Source organism: Loxodonta africana, chromosome 10, assembly GCF_030014295.1.
Source record: "Loxodonta africana isolate mLoxAfr1 chromosome 10, mLoxAfr1.hap2, whole genome shotgun sequence".
In the NCBI taxonomy this organism is placed as follows: domain Eukaryota; kingdom Metazoa; phylum Chordata; class Mammalia; order Proboscidea; family Elephantidae; genus Loxodonta; species Loxodonta africana.
Window position 1 is genome coordinate 116884908 of NC_087351.1, and position 15236 is coordinate 116900143.

General features: G+C 45.0%; 1 protein-coding gene across 1 annotated transcript in view; it reads right to left on the bottom strand.

Moving 5' to 3' along the window:
• The window catches only part of AK7 (adenylate kinase 7), a 74754-nt gene that overhangs the window by 25921 nt on the left and 33597 nt on the right, over nucleotides 1–15236 (bottom strand). Inside the window, exons 7-12 of the mRNA XM_003408632.4 lie at nucleotides 11689–11777; nucleotides 9907–9997; nucleotides 8429–8506; nucleotides 6675–6824; nucleotides 4465–4593; nucleotides 2819–2948 (exon numbers count right to left, since the gene is read on the bottom strand). Coding sequence (XP_003408680.1) covers nucleotides 2819–2948; nucleotides 4465–4593; nucleotides 6675–6824; nucleotides 8429–8506; nucleotides 9907–9997; nucleotides 11689–11777 — 667 coding nt within the window. The remainder of the gene's footprint in view (nucleotides 1–2818; nucleotides 2949–4464; nucleotides 4594–6674; nucleotides 6825–8428; nucleotides 8507–9906; nucleotides 9998–11688; nucleotides 11778–15236) is intronic.

Genomic DNA, 15236 nt, shown 5'->3' on the forward strand with positions numbered 1-15236 from the left:
GGAGCAGCTGGTGGATTCAAACTGCCAACCTTTTTTTAGCAGCCAAGCTCTTAACCACTGGGCCACCAGGTCTCCTTCGGTAAAGACTACAGCCTTGGAAACCCTATGGGGTGGTTCTACTCTGTCCTATAGGGTGGCTATGAGTCAACTCGAAGGCAACAGGCCGAGTTGGCCTGAATGCTTGAAGTTCTTGTCTCTCCTCTAGGGGGCGGCACATTTATCGGGTCTTCCACCTCAGCCGCAGGTTTGTGTATATAGCTCCAAACACATCTGCGGATTCCTGGGAATCCTAGCCCGTCCCCACCCAACAGGACCTTACCAGATTTCCTTCCATATATGGCCTCACAAAGGGATGTCTTCTTTTCTTGGGTATTTTTTCCCTCCCCAAAAAGGCTGGAGCCAGAGCTCTATCAGGACCCTCCAAAGCCAGACCCAGGAACTCCCTGATGCCTCGCGGGCAAGGCAGAGGCACGGTAGATCTCAAAGTGTTCCTCTCTACCAGCCTTTCCCTCCGGGATCCCAAATTCCATTTCCTCCCTGCCCAGCCCACACTAAAGCAGAAACTACACGCAGATAATTGGCCAGCTTAAGTGGAGACAGAAACTAGCTCAGAATGGCTTGGGGGTAGGAGAAGGAGGTGGAGGGGGAATCTGGACTCCAGAGGAAGGGACCAGTGTCCTTGAAGTGGGACAGGGAGAAACAAGCTTAAGTAGAAAGGACCTGGGACCATACTGGACCCTCAAGCCAGCCACCGTCAAACAGCCCTAGACACCTGAGCACTCCTTGAGTGGAATGCAGGCCATGCCGATATCTTGGGGGTTGGGGACGAGGATAGGAGGGAAAACTAGGCTCCCATTCTAGCTGGGAAGAGTGTTATCTGGAGGGTCAAACACTGGGGCACCAGAAGACCTGAGATGGGAGAGCAGTGCAAAGCTCTGCCCACAGGGAGCTGCTGTTGGGTGGTCCTCAGTGGTAGGCTCTGTGGAGGTCCAGCAGAGGCCTGTCTTTCTCCCCTAGTCCCTGCTGCCCTCAGCCCAACCCTGCACGGTCAGAAATAGCCCCCAGCAAGAAAGGAGGAGTAAGTAAGAGGAAAGAAGCTGTAGTGGGTTGAACAGTGTCCCCCCCAAATTCATGTCCACCTAGAACCTCAGAATGTGACATTATTTGGAAATGGGGTCTTTGCAGATGTAATCAGTTAAAAATCTTGAGATGAAAACTTCCCAGGTTTAGGATAGGACTTAAATCCAGTGTCTGGGGTCCTTATAAGAAGATACACAGAGGAGATGCCACATGACAACGGAGGCAGAGACTGGAGTGATGCGGCCACAAGCCAAGGAATGCCTGGGGCCACCAGGAGCTGAAGAGACAGGCAAAGATCCTCCCCTAGAGCCTTCAGGGGGGACCTGGTCCTGCTGACACCTTGGTTTCAAAGTTCGGGGCTCCAGGACTGTGAGGGAATAAATTTCTGTTGTTTTAAGCCACCAAGTTTGTAGTCATTTGTTATGGCAGCCCCAGAAAACTTAGAAGGCAGACATAGTTGAGAGGAAGTCAAGAAAAGAAGTTTTACATGATGAAAGCCCTGAGAGCCATAACTCGACAGTGCTGCCTTGTTTTTCAGGTTCTCCCAGGTTTTCTGCCTTTGCAGGGTGCAGTCTTACCACTCTTCTAGCACTCATTTTAGTGGGAAATATTTGCGTTTTCCTTCTCTGATAGGAAACCCTGTGGCGTAGTAGTTAAGAGCTACAGCTGTTAAACAAAAGGTCGACAGTTTGAATCCACCAGGAGCTCCTTGGAAACCCTATGGGGCAGTTCTACTCTGTCCTATAGGTCGCTGTGAGTCAGAATTGACTCGACAGCAATGGGTTTTTGGTTTTTGTTTCTCTGACAGGTTTCCTCCTTACGCAGGTTCCAGCTTTGTCAGGTTTTACTGTATTGGATAAGAGTTCAAACTATTGATTATATATACAGTAGTATAGCCAGTTTGATGGAGGATCTCAGGTGGCTGAGGATAAAAATGAAATGGTTTTATTTTTCTAATAACTGCTATTGACTGTGCTTTCCTGCTGGGAAGTAGGTTCCCGTAAAGGCAGCTCGGGCCCCACCCAGGTTGGTGGTTATTCGATTGGCTGGAATGGGTTTCTTTGAGCACGAATGAGCAGAGGGGCTGGCTACTCATTTACTGGCTAGGAGTTGCAACGGAACCAGCCTGAAATTTCACCCAAGGGTGGGGAAAGAATGAATACAGAGCTTGAGTTTAAAGTGACACCTTGCTGTGATTGGTTTGTTCGACAGTCTGGTTACAATTACCAAGTCAGTTAAGAATATTTTTCCATTTCCTTGAATTTCTTTCTCTATAAATTATTGGTACCTCTTGTCCACTTTTCTATTAAGGATTTGATGATTTTCTTATGAATTTACCTGTGCATTTTATATAATGAGGATATTAACTCTGTTACAATTGGTGGTAATTTTTTTTCCTGGTTTGTCTTTTGACCTTTAATTAATGATTTTTTGATGTTTATGAAATATTTATGAACACAAATTTGACCTTTTTTATTTTTTTAACTTAGAAAGTTCTCCCATCAGTGATATTCTCCAGGAGGTAGGACGATGAAGGATAATTGTTTGCTGTTATTGTAATTTCTATACTTTTCTTTTGATAGTAACCAGGTGATTCTTTTAAAACCAGAACAAATAGCCACCATCAACGAGACCAGCCCACTCCTTCGCGTTTGTTACCTGTGCACATGGCATTACCTGCACGCCTTACCTGTGCACACCTTACCTGTGCGCGCCTTACCTGTGCGTGTGACATTACCTGCGTTCTGCTCCATGCTTTCCTTGATGCCGTCTAAGAGTTCCTGCGCGTCTTCTACGCTCTCCTCTTCTTCCTCCTCTTCACCTTCTTCTTCTTCTTCCTTTCCTTCCTTAGGTGAGACGATCGCCTCCTACATGCCGCAGGGATATTCAAATCAGAGGACGCGCTACACTAATTCACTACTCACAAATCACCTGGCCAGTGAGCCTGGGAAAAGGCTGGTACCCAAAAAGGGAAGGTACCCATTATAGATTGAATTGTGTCCCCCAAAAATATGTGTTGTAAATTCTAACCCCTACACCTCTGGTTATAATCCCATTTGGAAATGGGTTGTCTCTGTTATGTTAATGAGGCAGTATTAGTACAGGGTGTATCTTAAATCAATCTCTTTTGAGACATAAAAGAGTAGATGAAGCATAGAGAAGCAAGGAAGCAGAGATGGGGGAAGGCAGATGTCATGCTCAGGAGCAGAAGCTGAGAAGAGACAAGGACCTTCTCCTAGACCCGACAGAGACAGAAAGCCTTCCCCTAGAGTTGGCACCCTGAATTAGGACTTGTAGTGTCCTATAGGGTCGCTATAAGTTGGAATCGACTCGAGAGCACTGGGTGTTGGGGTAGCCTCCTAAACTGTGAGAAAATAAAGCCATCACTTGCGGTACTTCTGTTACAGCAGCACTAGATAACTGAGACAGTGTTCAGTGACAGCTGCCACACAAAGGTTTTCAGGATGTGTGTATCTACAAAGACGGATGAAGACCATCAGGTTTCTCTTACTCAATTTTAGGAGAATAATACATTTCTGTGCTAATGCCAGGAAACCCTGGTGGTGTACTGGTTAAGAGCTACGGCTGCTAACCAAAAGGTCAGCAGTTCAAATCCACAAGGTGCTCTTTGGAAACTCTACGGGGCAGTTGTACTCTGTCCTATAGGGTTACTGTGATTGGAATCCACTCAAAGGCCACAGGTTTTTTACGGGTGTTAATGCCAGAGCTGATTATGATTTAACTCTTTGGTAGATAAAGGTTGTTGTACCTTACTTGGAGGAAATGCATTTTATAAAAACAAGACTCGATAATAATTATGGATGTGTACCTCAGGATCTACCATTCACAACAAGATGATAACAAGTCATCAGTAGATAGCGTTCTGATAATACCCTGGGAAACACACATCGAGAATAAAAAACCCTAATGGGCACAGAGCTTCAGCTAGAGTGAGGAAAAAACTTGCAAATGGAGAGTGGTTCATGGAGAACATAATTAATGTCACTGAATTGTACAGGTAAAAAATGTTGAAATGCCAAATGTTTTCTTTTATATATATATATTTTTTTTTAATCACAATAAAAAAGAAAGAATAAAAAACTTTAAAATGTTCCAGTCAATGCATATCCAAAATGCAAAATAGAATTTGAATAATAGCTGGAGACACACAACTCCAAAGACCACAAAAGATGCTTCCATCCCAAAGTGGAAAGCTCTGTGGGGTTCTGTGTTTTTATAACGGCGGCCAGCAACAGAATCCAATTAAAATCATAAACCTCTTTGTAGACCGGCATGTAAAATGACTTGTTTCTTTATTACGAGACTGAGAAAAGGATTTTTTCTTTAAATAAAAATTCCAAATAAAGTAGCTGAACGTATTACCAGTTTTGCTATGGCCTCAGAAATGACATCCTTCAATTTAATGTGGTGCAGCTTGTAGTACTTGCACAATTCCACAGCAATGCTGGATTTTCCCACAGCAGGAGGACCAAGAATACAAATCTTGATAGGCTGAAAAGGAGAATGAGGAACAAAGTGAACTGGGAACAGTCTGTAACCAGACCCAGTGTTGTCTATTCCAGGAATGTGCCTTTTCAAAAGTCTCTAGGTCCTGCAGGCTGACACTCCCTCCTCGTCAAGAGTGGACTTCAGAGTCCCTTCCCCATCCTGGCATCTTGGTTGCTATCACATCATGCCGAGAGCGTCTGCTCCCTAACCAGAGAGTGACCATTCATGTCCATTCATCCAGCAGATATTTAATAAGCATCCACTATATTTTTATATGGGGGATGTGGGTAGGAGCTTGGCTGCTAACCAAAAGGTCAGCAGTTTGAATCCACAGGTGCTCCTTGGAAACCATACAGGGCAGTTCTACTCTGTCCTGTAGGGTCACTGTGAGTCAGAATCAACTCGATGGCAACGGGTTTGGGTTTGAGTTGCGTTCATGTGGGGAATGGAGCCATGGTGGCAAAGTGGTTAACAGCTCGATCGCTAACCAAGAGATCGGCAGCTCGAATGCACCAGCTGCTCCTTGGAAACCTTATGGGGCAGTTCTATTCTGTCCTGTAGGGTCGCCGTGAGTTGGAATCAACTCCATGGCAACCGGCTTGAGTTTTATGTGGAGGATATGGAAGTCAAAAGGACATGCTCAGGAATACCTCAAAAGTACTAAAGAACAATGTTCTCACCCATTATTCACCACCAGTTTCATGCTTACTGTACTACCTCGTAAAGAGAACAAAGAAACGGAAGAATTTCTGATCCAGCGTGGTTGCTATCAAGGAGCCTGGTGGCCTGGTGGTTAATAACTTGGCTGCTAACTGAAAGGTCAGCAGTTTGAACCCACCAGCTGCTCTGAGGGACAAAGCTGTCTGCAGTCTGCTCCCATAAAGATTACAACCTAGGAAAGAAAGCCTTTGGGGCAGTTCTACCCTGTCCTATAGGGTCATTTTGAGCTGGAATTGACTCAGTGGCAATGGTTAAGGGGTGCCTCAGGACATTCTCCAAGTACAGCTGCCACGGGCACCTTAGATGCTTAAAGGGGTCGTGATTTCTTTTGCTAAGGTGTACATCTGTTACTTATTTTTCAGTAGGTATGTTTTTCAAGAGAATACATTTCTTAGGGTACCATGACAACATTAGCTTGTGTAGGGTGTTCCCGTGTACAATGACAATCATCACTATGATGTCCCGTTGTGTCGGAGGCCACTTTCCAGCTCTCACCCCTGGAGTACATCTAAAGGTCCGGACTAGTGCTACCTTTGCCCTATGTCAGAGAGGGCAGCGTGCAGTGCCAAGTACGGGCTCTGCAGCTGGACAGACCGTTCTAGTCAGCCAGTTTGCATCCCTGAGTGTCTGCGTGACCTTCAAGAAGCTGCTTCACCTCCCTGAGCTTCGGTTTCCTCGTCTGTAACATGGAGTGAAGAGCACTGACCTTGAGAAGTTGTGATGATTAAGATGACAGCAGATCTCCTGGCCCATTGTAAGAGGTCAAAGTATAATCCCACTGCTCCCTTCAGGCCCCACCTACTCTCCCCGTAGGTCAAAGTAATAATCACACTGCTCCCTTCAGGCCCCACCTACTCTCCCCGTAGGTCAAAGTAATAATCCCACTGCTCCCTTCAGGCCCCACCTACTCTCCCCGTAGGTCAAGGTAATAATCCCACTGCTCCCTTCAGGGCTCACCTACTCTCCCCGTAGGTCAAAGTAATAATCACACTGCTCCCTTCAGGTCCCACCGACTCTCCCCGTAGGAACAGCCAGGGCTGAAAATCGGCCACCCGTGAGGCACGTCGTATCTCCCTCAGATTCAACTCTGTGATGGTCGGCCTTGACTGACTGTCACGTTCAGCATGTGTCAAGCGTAACAGTCATTATCGATATTAAAGAACTTTGCAGTCTTTGAACTAGTCAGTTGATCAATGTTAATATACATGTAGATTGTTTGAACTGGACAAATCTGTCAAGTCTGAAAAAGGATTTGAAATTCGGAGATTTGAAAAAGAAAGTGCTTTCACTGGCATAATTACACTGAAAGGTTCATTTCCTTTTGCTTCAACTTAGAAACATGAACAGGAAGTGATGATAGTTACCAACAGTCCTCGGCTTTGTTTGTATTCTTTCAGGATGTTGTTGATATTTTCCACAAATCCTGTCTGGGCAACCCATCGAATGTTAAAATTTTCCTTCACAAAGAGCGCTTCCATCCGCAAATTGACCAGGAAGTGATCAAGACACTCTTGCTAAGAGATGAAAGAAAATTAGAGAGGTCCTAATGTCACTACAGTCATTCAAGAAAACGCTATAAATCCAGTGAACATGAGTAACCCAGCATCAAGTATTTGCAGGGCACTCACGGTGAAGCTACGACACTTCTAAACTCTGCTCACATCTGCTGTCTTACCACCGGTGCTGCTGTGGCTCTTGTAGATAGAAAACCTGCTCAAAGAGCAGAAGATTCTGGAGTCCAAGTTAAGACTTTCTTTCTTTTTCATAAATTCCTTCTTTTTTTTTTTTTTAATAGGTATGCAGTTTTTTGGTTCAAAATCACAAAGAACAAAGAGAATAAAGCCAAAAACTCCCTTTGACCCTGACCACCCCCTACCCAGTTCTACCCTTCAGAGGCAACCAAGGTTATCAGTCTTTTAAGAAAAATTCTCAGACTCAGAGTTTGGGTGTAACTGATTCCTAACACTCCTTATATCCTAAAATAAGGTCTAAGAGCCCAGAGCCTAAGTAAAACCATGATTGTCTTTGTTGTGATGGAATTTGATTGAATTTCAGCAAGAGGCCAAAGAGAACAACACCCAATGTTTGTGTAGCATGACACATATCAACCCGCTTTCAAATACATTTCCTGACCTCTGAATGTTCTTCAAAAAAAGAAGACCGAGGCTCATGAAGAGAGGAACAGTCGCCTTGGATAGAACGCCCAGCCGTGCTTCTCACAGCCAGCAGGAGCTGAAGCTGGATTCAGGCCCAGGTATTCTGACATCCAGGTATTCTGCAGCTGGATTTAAAGCCAGGAGCCCTGATAGCATAGTGGTCAAGAGTTTGGCTGCTAGCCAAAAGGTTGTCAATTTGAATCCACCAGCTGCTTCTTGAAAACCCTTCTACTCTGTCAGGATTGACTCGACAGCAACAGGTTTTTTGTTTTGTTTTGTTTGTACTCTGACTTCGGAGCCCTGACGGCGCAATGGTTGAGAGCTACGGTTGCTAACCAAAAGGTCAGCAGTTTGAATCCACCAGCCACTCCTTGGAAACCCTAGGGGATGGTTCTACCCTGTCCAATAGGGTCACTATGAGTTGAAATCTACTAGACGGCAACAGGTTTTGGGTTTATTCTGACTTTGAGGAGCACTGGTGGCACAGTGGTTAAGTGCTCAGCTGCTAACCAAAAGATCAGCAGTTCTAACCCACCAGCCACTCTTCAGGAGAAAGATGTGGCAGTCTGTTTCCGTAAAGCCTTGGAAACCCTATAGGGCAGTTCTACTCTATCCTACAAGGTCACTACGAGTCAGAATTGACTTGGAGCAATGGGTTTGGTTTTTTTAGTTTATGCTGACTCCCAGGAGCCCCAGCGGTGCAATGGTTAAGTGCTTGGCTGCTAACTGAGAGGTCAGTGGTTCGAACCCACCAGTGGGTCTGCGGGAGAGCGACCTGGCAATCTGCTCATGTAAAGATTACAGCCTAGGAAGCCCTATGGGGCAGTTCTGCTCTGTCCTATAGGGTTTCTATGAGTCGGAATCCACTCTATAGCACACAACAAAAATATTCTGAATCCACATCCCACAAGTAACAGTATACTTAGAAAAACAGTGAAATAAAGAATCTCTTATACACTAACTGTTAAGTCCTTGGTTAGGAAAGCATTTTCTTTGGGTAATTTCTGGATTTTCCCAGGGCCGGTATTTTTACTGATGCACTGTTAGAGAAAAACAGAAACATTATTTGATTAACCTGCAGAAATACACAACTTCTCAAACGGATACAAATCTAACTGCACTGAAAATGATAACAACAACGTGCAAAATAGAAGGCAGTATTATGCTGTGGGTAGTCATGCATCTATCTGCTCCACAAATACTTTTTCTTCTTTTCTTTTTTTTCTGTAAATTTTATTTACTTTCTTGTCGTTGAAAATATACACAGCAAAACATACACCAATTTGACCGTTTCTACGTTGGTGGGTTACGGCTGAAATTTAGAGACATCAATTACATCCCTGGAGCCCTGCACCCATTTTCACCCTCCTGTTGTGACTTCTTCCTCCAGCATTAACATGACCCCCCCTCCCAGGTTCCTAGCTAATCTTTCCAGTTGCTGTTGTCCGTTTGATCCCATACAGATCATTCTTAAAAGAGCATAGCGCTCAAGGCAGACTGTTCTTTACTAGTTAAACTATTGTTTGGGAGTTTTTGTTTTGTTTCCTTTTCTCCACCCCCCACTCCCCTCCCCTCCCCAATATTTGAGAACCATCACTGTGTGCCACAATGTAGAGACAGGTGATGATGTCCTGCCCTCAAGAAGCGCCCAGTCTGAAAAGGGAGACACGTAATAATCAGGCGCCATGTTTGGAGCAAGGGCTCCTGGGAGCACTGAGGGAGGTGTCCGGCCCGTGGGGGTGGTGGGAGGGAGACAGGGAGAGTGCAGAGGAAGATGTCTGAGCTGGATCTTAAGGACGTGTGGGGACAGTCCAGAGGGGAAAGGCAGGAGAAGGCTGCACTGGCTGGGCTACAAGCTGGTGGCTTAGCCAGAGCCGCCAGACAGGGACGGGTAGCATCATAGCCCTCGAGTTCGTGGACGTGGCTCTTAGCTTTGGTGACCCTGACTGTGTCAGTATGTTGGCACGGGCGGGTGCACAGGCACAGTTCAGTATTCTGGTGTGTCACGTGTGTCTGTGTGGTGGGATGAGGCCCACATCTTCTTAACCTGAGGCCCGCAGTGGCCTTCTTTGCTTCCCGCCATGCAACATCCTGCTGGACTGACATGGTGCCTACAACAATGGGCTAGAGAGAGCAATGACTGAGAGGATGGCGCAGGCACGGGCAACGTTTTGTTTTGTTGTACATAAAGTCTCTGTGAGTCGGAGCCGGCTCCGTGGCACCTAACAACAACAACGACACGCACATACTGCAGAAAAGTCACTTTGATTTTGGGAGAATTTCCCAAAGCTCAGGCTGCAAATGTAGGTAGTGAGTCTGGTTTTAAAGGCATTCTATTTCAGGGGTCCCAGGCCTATTAGCCCACGCGATTTCAGAGCCAAGCCATAGGGGTAGGACTGTTTAAGAAACACCTTCAGAACACATGGTGGAGTGACCATACCTTGACAATGTCTTCTAGCGTGTGGACAGACTCGTCCACAGCCACCAGGTAGTGGGCCTTCGGCACCTGATCAATTACGTTCTGTATCACTCTGCAAATCAACAGTAAAACAGTTACCCAAGGAAAAAAGAAAAGAGACCATGGGACTGGAACCCACACCCCACGGCCCACATGGCCAGGCCTGGGGTTTGGTCTTGCTTAATTTCCCACAAGCTGAGGGTCACAATTGTTATCTGCACCCAGCGGAGGAGGAAGCTGAGGTACAAAGAGTTAACAACATTTTTCAGGCTGGGTAACGACCGGGCAAACGGGAGAGCCAGGCCTGGAAAGCAGGCCACCTGTCTCTGGACCCTGTCCTCTCGCTGGTACACTGCACTGCCTCCCAAGAGGAGCACCAGTCACCTGGGGAACTTTGGGGTGTGAAGCACCTGCCGTCCAGCGGCTCATCTGAGTCTCACTACAGTGCTTTGGGACATAGGGGCTTTACCAAGTAAGAAATGGATTCAGAGAGGCTGTGACCCTCTTACCAGAGTCACAGAGTGCTACATGAACTCAGCCCGAAATTTCCTTTTCTGAATTAATGATTGCCAGCATGTCTGCATGCTAACTCTGTGCCCAGGCTGGGCTGAAGGCTTTACAGATGTTATCCCATCTAATCCTCACAATAACTTTACCGTGTGGTGAAGACCAAAAAAGGGTCAGCAGTTTGAATCTACCAGCTGCTCCTATGGGGCAGTTCTACTCTGTCCTATAGGGTTGCTATGAGTCAGAATCTTGGAATGGACTTGACGGCAATAGGTTTGGTTGGTTTATCATTATCCCCTCACCACCCATCTGTCAGTTTGTTGTACTGCGGTGGCTTGCATGTTGCTGTGATGTTGGAAGCTTTGTCACTGATATTTCAAATACCAGCAGGGTCACCCATGGTGGGCAGGTTTCAGTGGAGCTTCCATGTTAAGACACACTAGGAAGAAAGTCCTGGCAATCGACTTCTGGAAATGAGCCAATGAAAACCCTATGGATCACAACAGAATATTGTCTGATATAGTGCTGGAAGATGAGCCCCTTAGGTTGGAAGGTACTCAAAATACACAGTGGCTGAAACAATGGACTCCAGCAAACCGATGACTACGAAGATGGTGCAGGATCAGGCAAGGTTTGGTTCTGTTGTACACGTGGTCACTGTGAGTCTGAGCTGACTCAGTGGCAACCAACAACATTACTATCTCCATTTTACAAATGATGAACCACAAAGCAAGGGAACCGTCTCATTCACCTGGCGTTTAAGTCAGGTTCTTCAAAGGAGAAGGTTCTCTGGTCCTGCTGGAACACAGGTTGGGATGCTCTATGAGTGTGAAAAATGGGTGTCAGCTTCACCTACCATTGTCAGCAACAGCTTCAGGTTTAGAGTTCCGTCACCTGATTTCTCAAATTTAAGTTGGTGGGCGGGATACATCAGTATCACCTGGGACTTGGGTAACTCTGCCCCCAGAAAGCACACATCAAGTTCTTTTCCAAAACTGCAGGACATGCTATTCACCTGATACAGTTTCTTAGCGTTGCACCTGAACTTGTCATCAGCCCTGTGGACCTTTTAAATGGCGCATCAGAGGTAAAGTGGGGCTAACCATAGTGCCCTCTGCATAGGGCTGTTGTGAAGACTAAGTACGTAAGTGTAGGGTCTGTGCACCTTGGTGGCCCGGCAAGAGCTCAGAGTTTATAAACAAACACATTAAGCAATTAACTCTAGGAAGGCCATTGTAACTCTGGGAGAACACTTACCCTGCTAAATCAAGCACGTGAATTGCTGGTATTACATTTGATCCATCGCCAAAAACCGATAATGCAGGGACCTCACCCAGCCACGCAGTCTAAAGAGAAAGAGAAGCAAAGACAGGTTTCCCTCCAGTTACACAAGAGTGACCAGGTTTCCCTCCAGTTACACGAGAGTGACCGTTCGAAATGAGCTAGCTATCTGCTGGGGCAGTTGGCTCCAAGATGTTCTCTAATCAGGTGCTCAGCCTGGACTTGAACCCCTGTCTTCAGAATCCAAACCCTTCTTTTTACTTCGTTAAGTATTTCGGTAACCAAATAGACACGCTGAGTACTATTTAATTAAGAGGAGCCCTGATGGCTCAGTGGTTAAGAGCTCGGCTGCTAACCAAAGGTCGGCAGTTTCAATCCACCAGCCACTCCTTGGAAACCCTACAGGACAGTTCTACTCCATCCTATAGGGTTGCTATGAGTCCGAATGACTCCATCGCAGTGAGTTTGGTTTGGGTCTATTTAATTAAGTGTCAAATAGTGATTATATCAGATTGCCTTTAAAGAATGAAGGAGGTAAGGGTGGAGGACGCAGGATACCACTGGGTCTCGAAAGATATTCTGGACTTTGGGAAACCATTTAAGGGTTCTCAGCGGAGGAGCGACACCTCGTCGAGGACTGACGGGAGGTAAGAGCCTAAATGTGGAGATGGAGGCTATGACAACTGTGCAGGCAAGAGTTGGGTTAGCCTAGCCTAGGGGTGGTATGGGAGAGGAGGGGGATATTGAGGAGGTTGACACAATAGGACTTGGGGATTTACAATGGGTGGGAAAGAAGGAGGGACTGGGTTCTGGCTGGTGCAGCCGGTGGAGGGCGGTCCCCTTTTCTGCGATGGAGTCCTGGAAGAGGACCAGGCTTGGGAGTCACTGTAGGTAATGTATGGATTTGCGGAACACATCCAAGTTGAGGTGCTGAGACAGCAGCTGTATTTGTGGTTGTTAGGTGCTTTCTAGTCAGTTCCAACACATACCAACGCTATGTACAACAGACGAAACGCTGCCCCATCCTGCCCCATTCTCACAATATTTGCTATGCTTAAGCACGTTATTGCAGCCATTGTGTCAATCCATCTCGTTGAGAGTCTTCCTCCTTCTCCCTAACTCTCTACCAAGCGTGATGTCCCTTTTCCAGGGACTGCTCCCTTCTGATAACATGTCCAAAGTATGTGAGACAAAGTCTCACCATCCTTGCTTCTAAGGAGCATTCTGGCTGTACTTCTTCCATGACAGATTTGTTTGTTCTTCTGGAAGTCCAATATTCTTTGCCAACACCATAATTCAAATGCATTAATTCTTTTTCGTTTTTCCTTATTCATTGTCCAGCTTTCAAATGCATATGATGTGATTGAAAATACCATTGCTTGGGTCAGGTGCACCTTAGTCCTCAAAGTAACATCTTTGCTTTTTATCACTTTAAAGGGGTCTTTCACAGCAGATTTGCCCAGTGCAATACACTGTTTGATTTCTTGACTGCTGCTTCCATGGACATTAATTGTGGATCCAAGTTAAACGAAATCCTTGAAAACTTCAATCTCTTCTCCATTTATCATGATGTTGCTCATTGGTCCAGTTGTGAGAATTTTTGTTTTCTTTGTGTTGAGGTGTAATCCATACTGAAGGCTGTAGTCTTTGATCTTCATCAGTAAGTGCTTCAAGTTCTCTTTGCTTTCAGCAAGCAAGGTTGTGTCATCTGCACATAGCAGGTTGTTAGTGAGTCTTCCTTCAATCCAGATGTCCCATTCTTCCTTATATAGTTCAGCTTCCTGGATTATTTGCTTAGCATACAGATTGAATAGGTATGGTGAAAGGATACAACCCTGACACACACCCTTCCTGACTTTAAACCACACAATTTCCCCTTTTTCTCTTCCAAGGACTGCCTCTTGGTCTATGTACAGGTTCCTCATGAGCACAATTAAATGTTCTGAAATTCCCACTCTTCACAATGTTATCCATAAGTTGTTATGACCCACACAGTCAAATGCCTTTGCACAGACAATAAAACACAGGTAAACGTTTTTCTGGTATTCTCTGCTTTCAGCCAGGATTCATCTGACATCGGCAATGATATCCCTGGTTCCACATCTTCTTCTGAATCCGGCTGGAATTTCTGGCAGTTTCCTGTCAATGTACTGCTGCAGCCACTTTTGAATGATCTTCAGCAAAATTTTACTTGCATGTGATATGATACTGTTCGATAATTTCCGCATTCAATTGTATCACCTTCCTTGGAATGGGCACAAATACGGATCTCTTTCAGTCATTTGGCTGGGTACCTGTCTTCCAAATTTCTTGGCATAGAAGAGTGAGCACCTCCAATGCTGCATCCGTTTGTTGAAACATCTTAATTGGTATTCTGACAATTCCTGGAGCCTTGTTTTTCACCAATGCCTTCAATGCAGCTTGGACTTTTTCCTTCAATACCATTGGTTCTTGTTATATGGTACCTCCTGAAATATTTGAAATTCTTTTAGTACAGTGACTCTGTATATTCCTTCCATCTTCTTTTGAGGCTTCCTGTGTTTCTGAATATTTTGCCCATAGAATCCTTCAATATTGTAACTCGAGCCCTGAATTTTTTCTTCAGTTCTTTCAGCTTGAGAAATGCCTAGTGTGTTCTTCCCTTTTGGTCTTTTATCTCCAGTTCTTTGCTCATTTCATTATAATACTTTACTTTTTCTTCTCGAGCTGCCCTTTGAAATCTTCTGTTCAATTCTTTTACTTCATCATTTCTTCCATTCGCTTTAGCTACTCTATGTTCAAGAACAAGTTTCAGATTCTCTTCTAACATGCATTTTGGTCTTTTCTTTCTTTCCTGTATTTTTAATCCCTTTTGCATTCTTCATGTATGATGTCCTTGATGTCATCCCACAACTCATCTGGTCCTCAGTCAAATCTATTTCTGAGACGGTCTCTAAATTCAGGTGGGATATATTCAAGGTCATACTTTGGCTCTTGTGGTCTTGTCTTTCCTTCAGCTTCAGCTTGAACTTGTATATGAGCAACTGATGGTCTATTTTGCAGTCGGCCTCTGGCCTTGTTCTGAGTGATGATATTGAGCTTCTCCATTGTGTCCTTCCACAAAAGTTGTTGATTTGATTCCTGTATATTCCATTTGGTGAGGTCCACGTGTATAGTCATTATTTATGTTGTTGAAAAAAGGTATTGCCAATGAATAAATCATTGATCTTGAAAAATTCTATCATGCAATCTCCAGTGTCATTTCTATCACCAAGGCCATATTTTTCAACTACCAATCTTTCTTCTTTGCTTCCAACTTTCACATTCCAATCACCAATTATTATCAATGCATCTTGCTTGCATGTTGGATCAATTTCAGACTGCAGAAGTTGGTAAAAATCTTCCATTTTCTCTTCTTTGGCATTAATGGTTGGTGCATAAATGTGAATAATATTAGTATTAACTGGTCTTCCTTGTAGGCATATGGATATTATGCTATCACTGACAGCATTGTACTTCAGGATACATCTTGAAGTGTTCTTTTT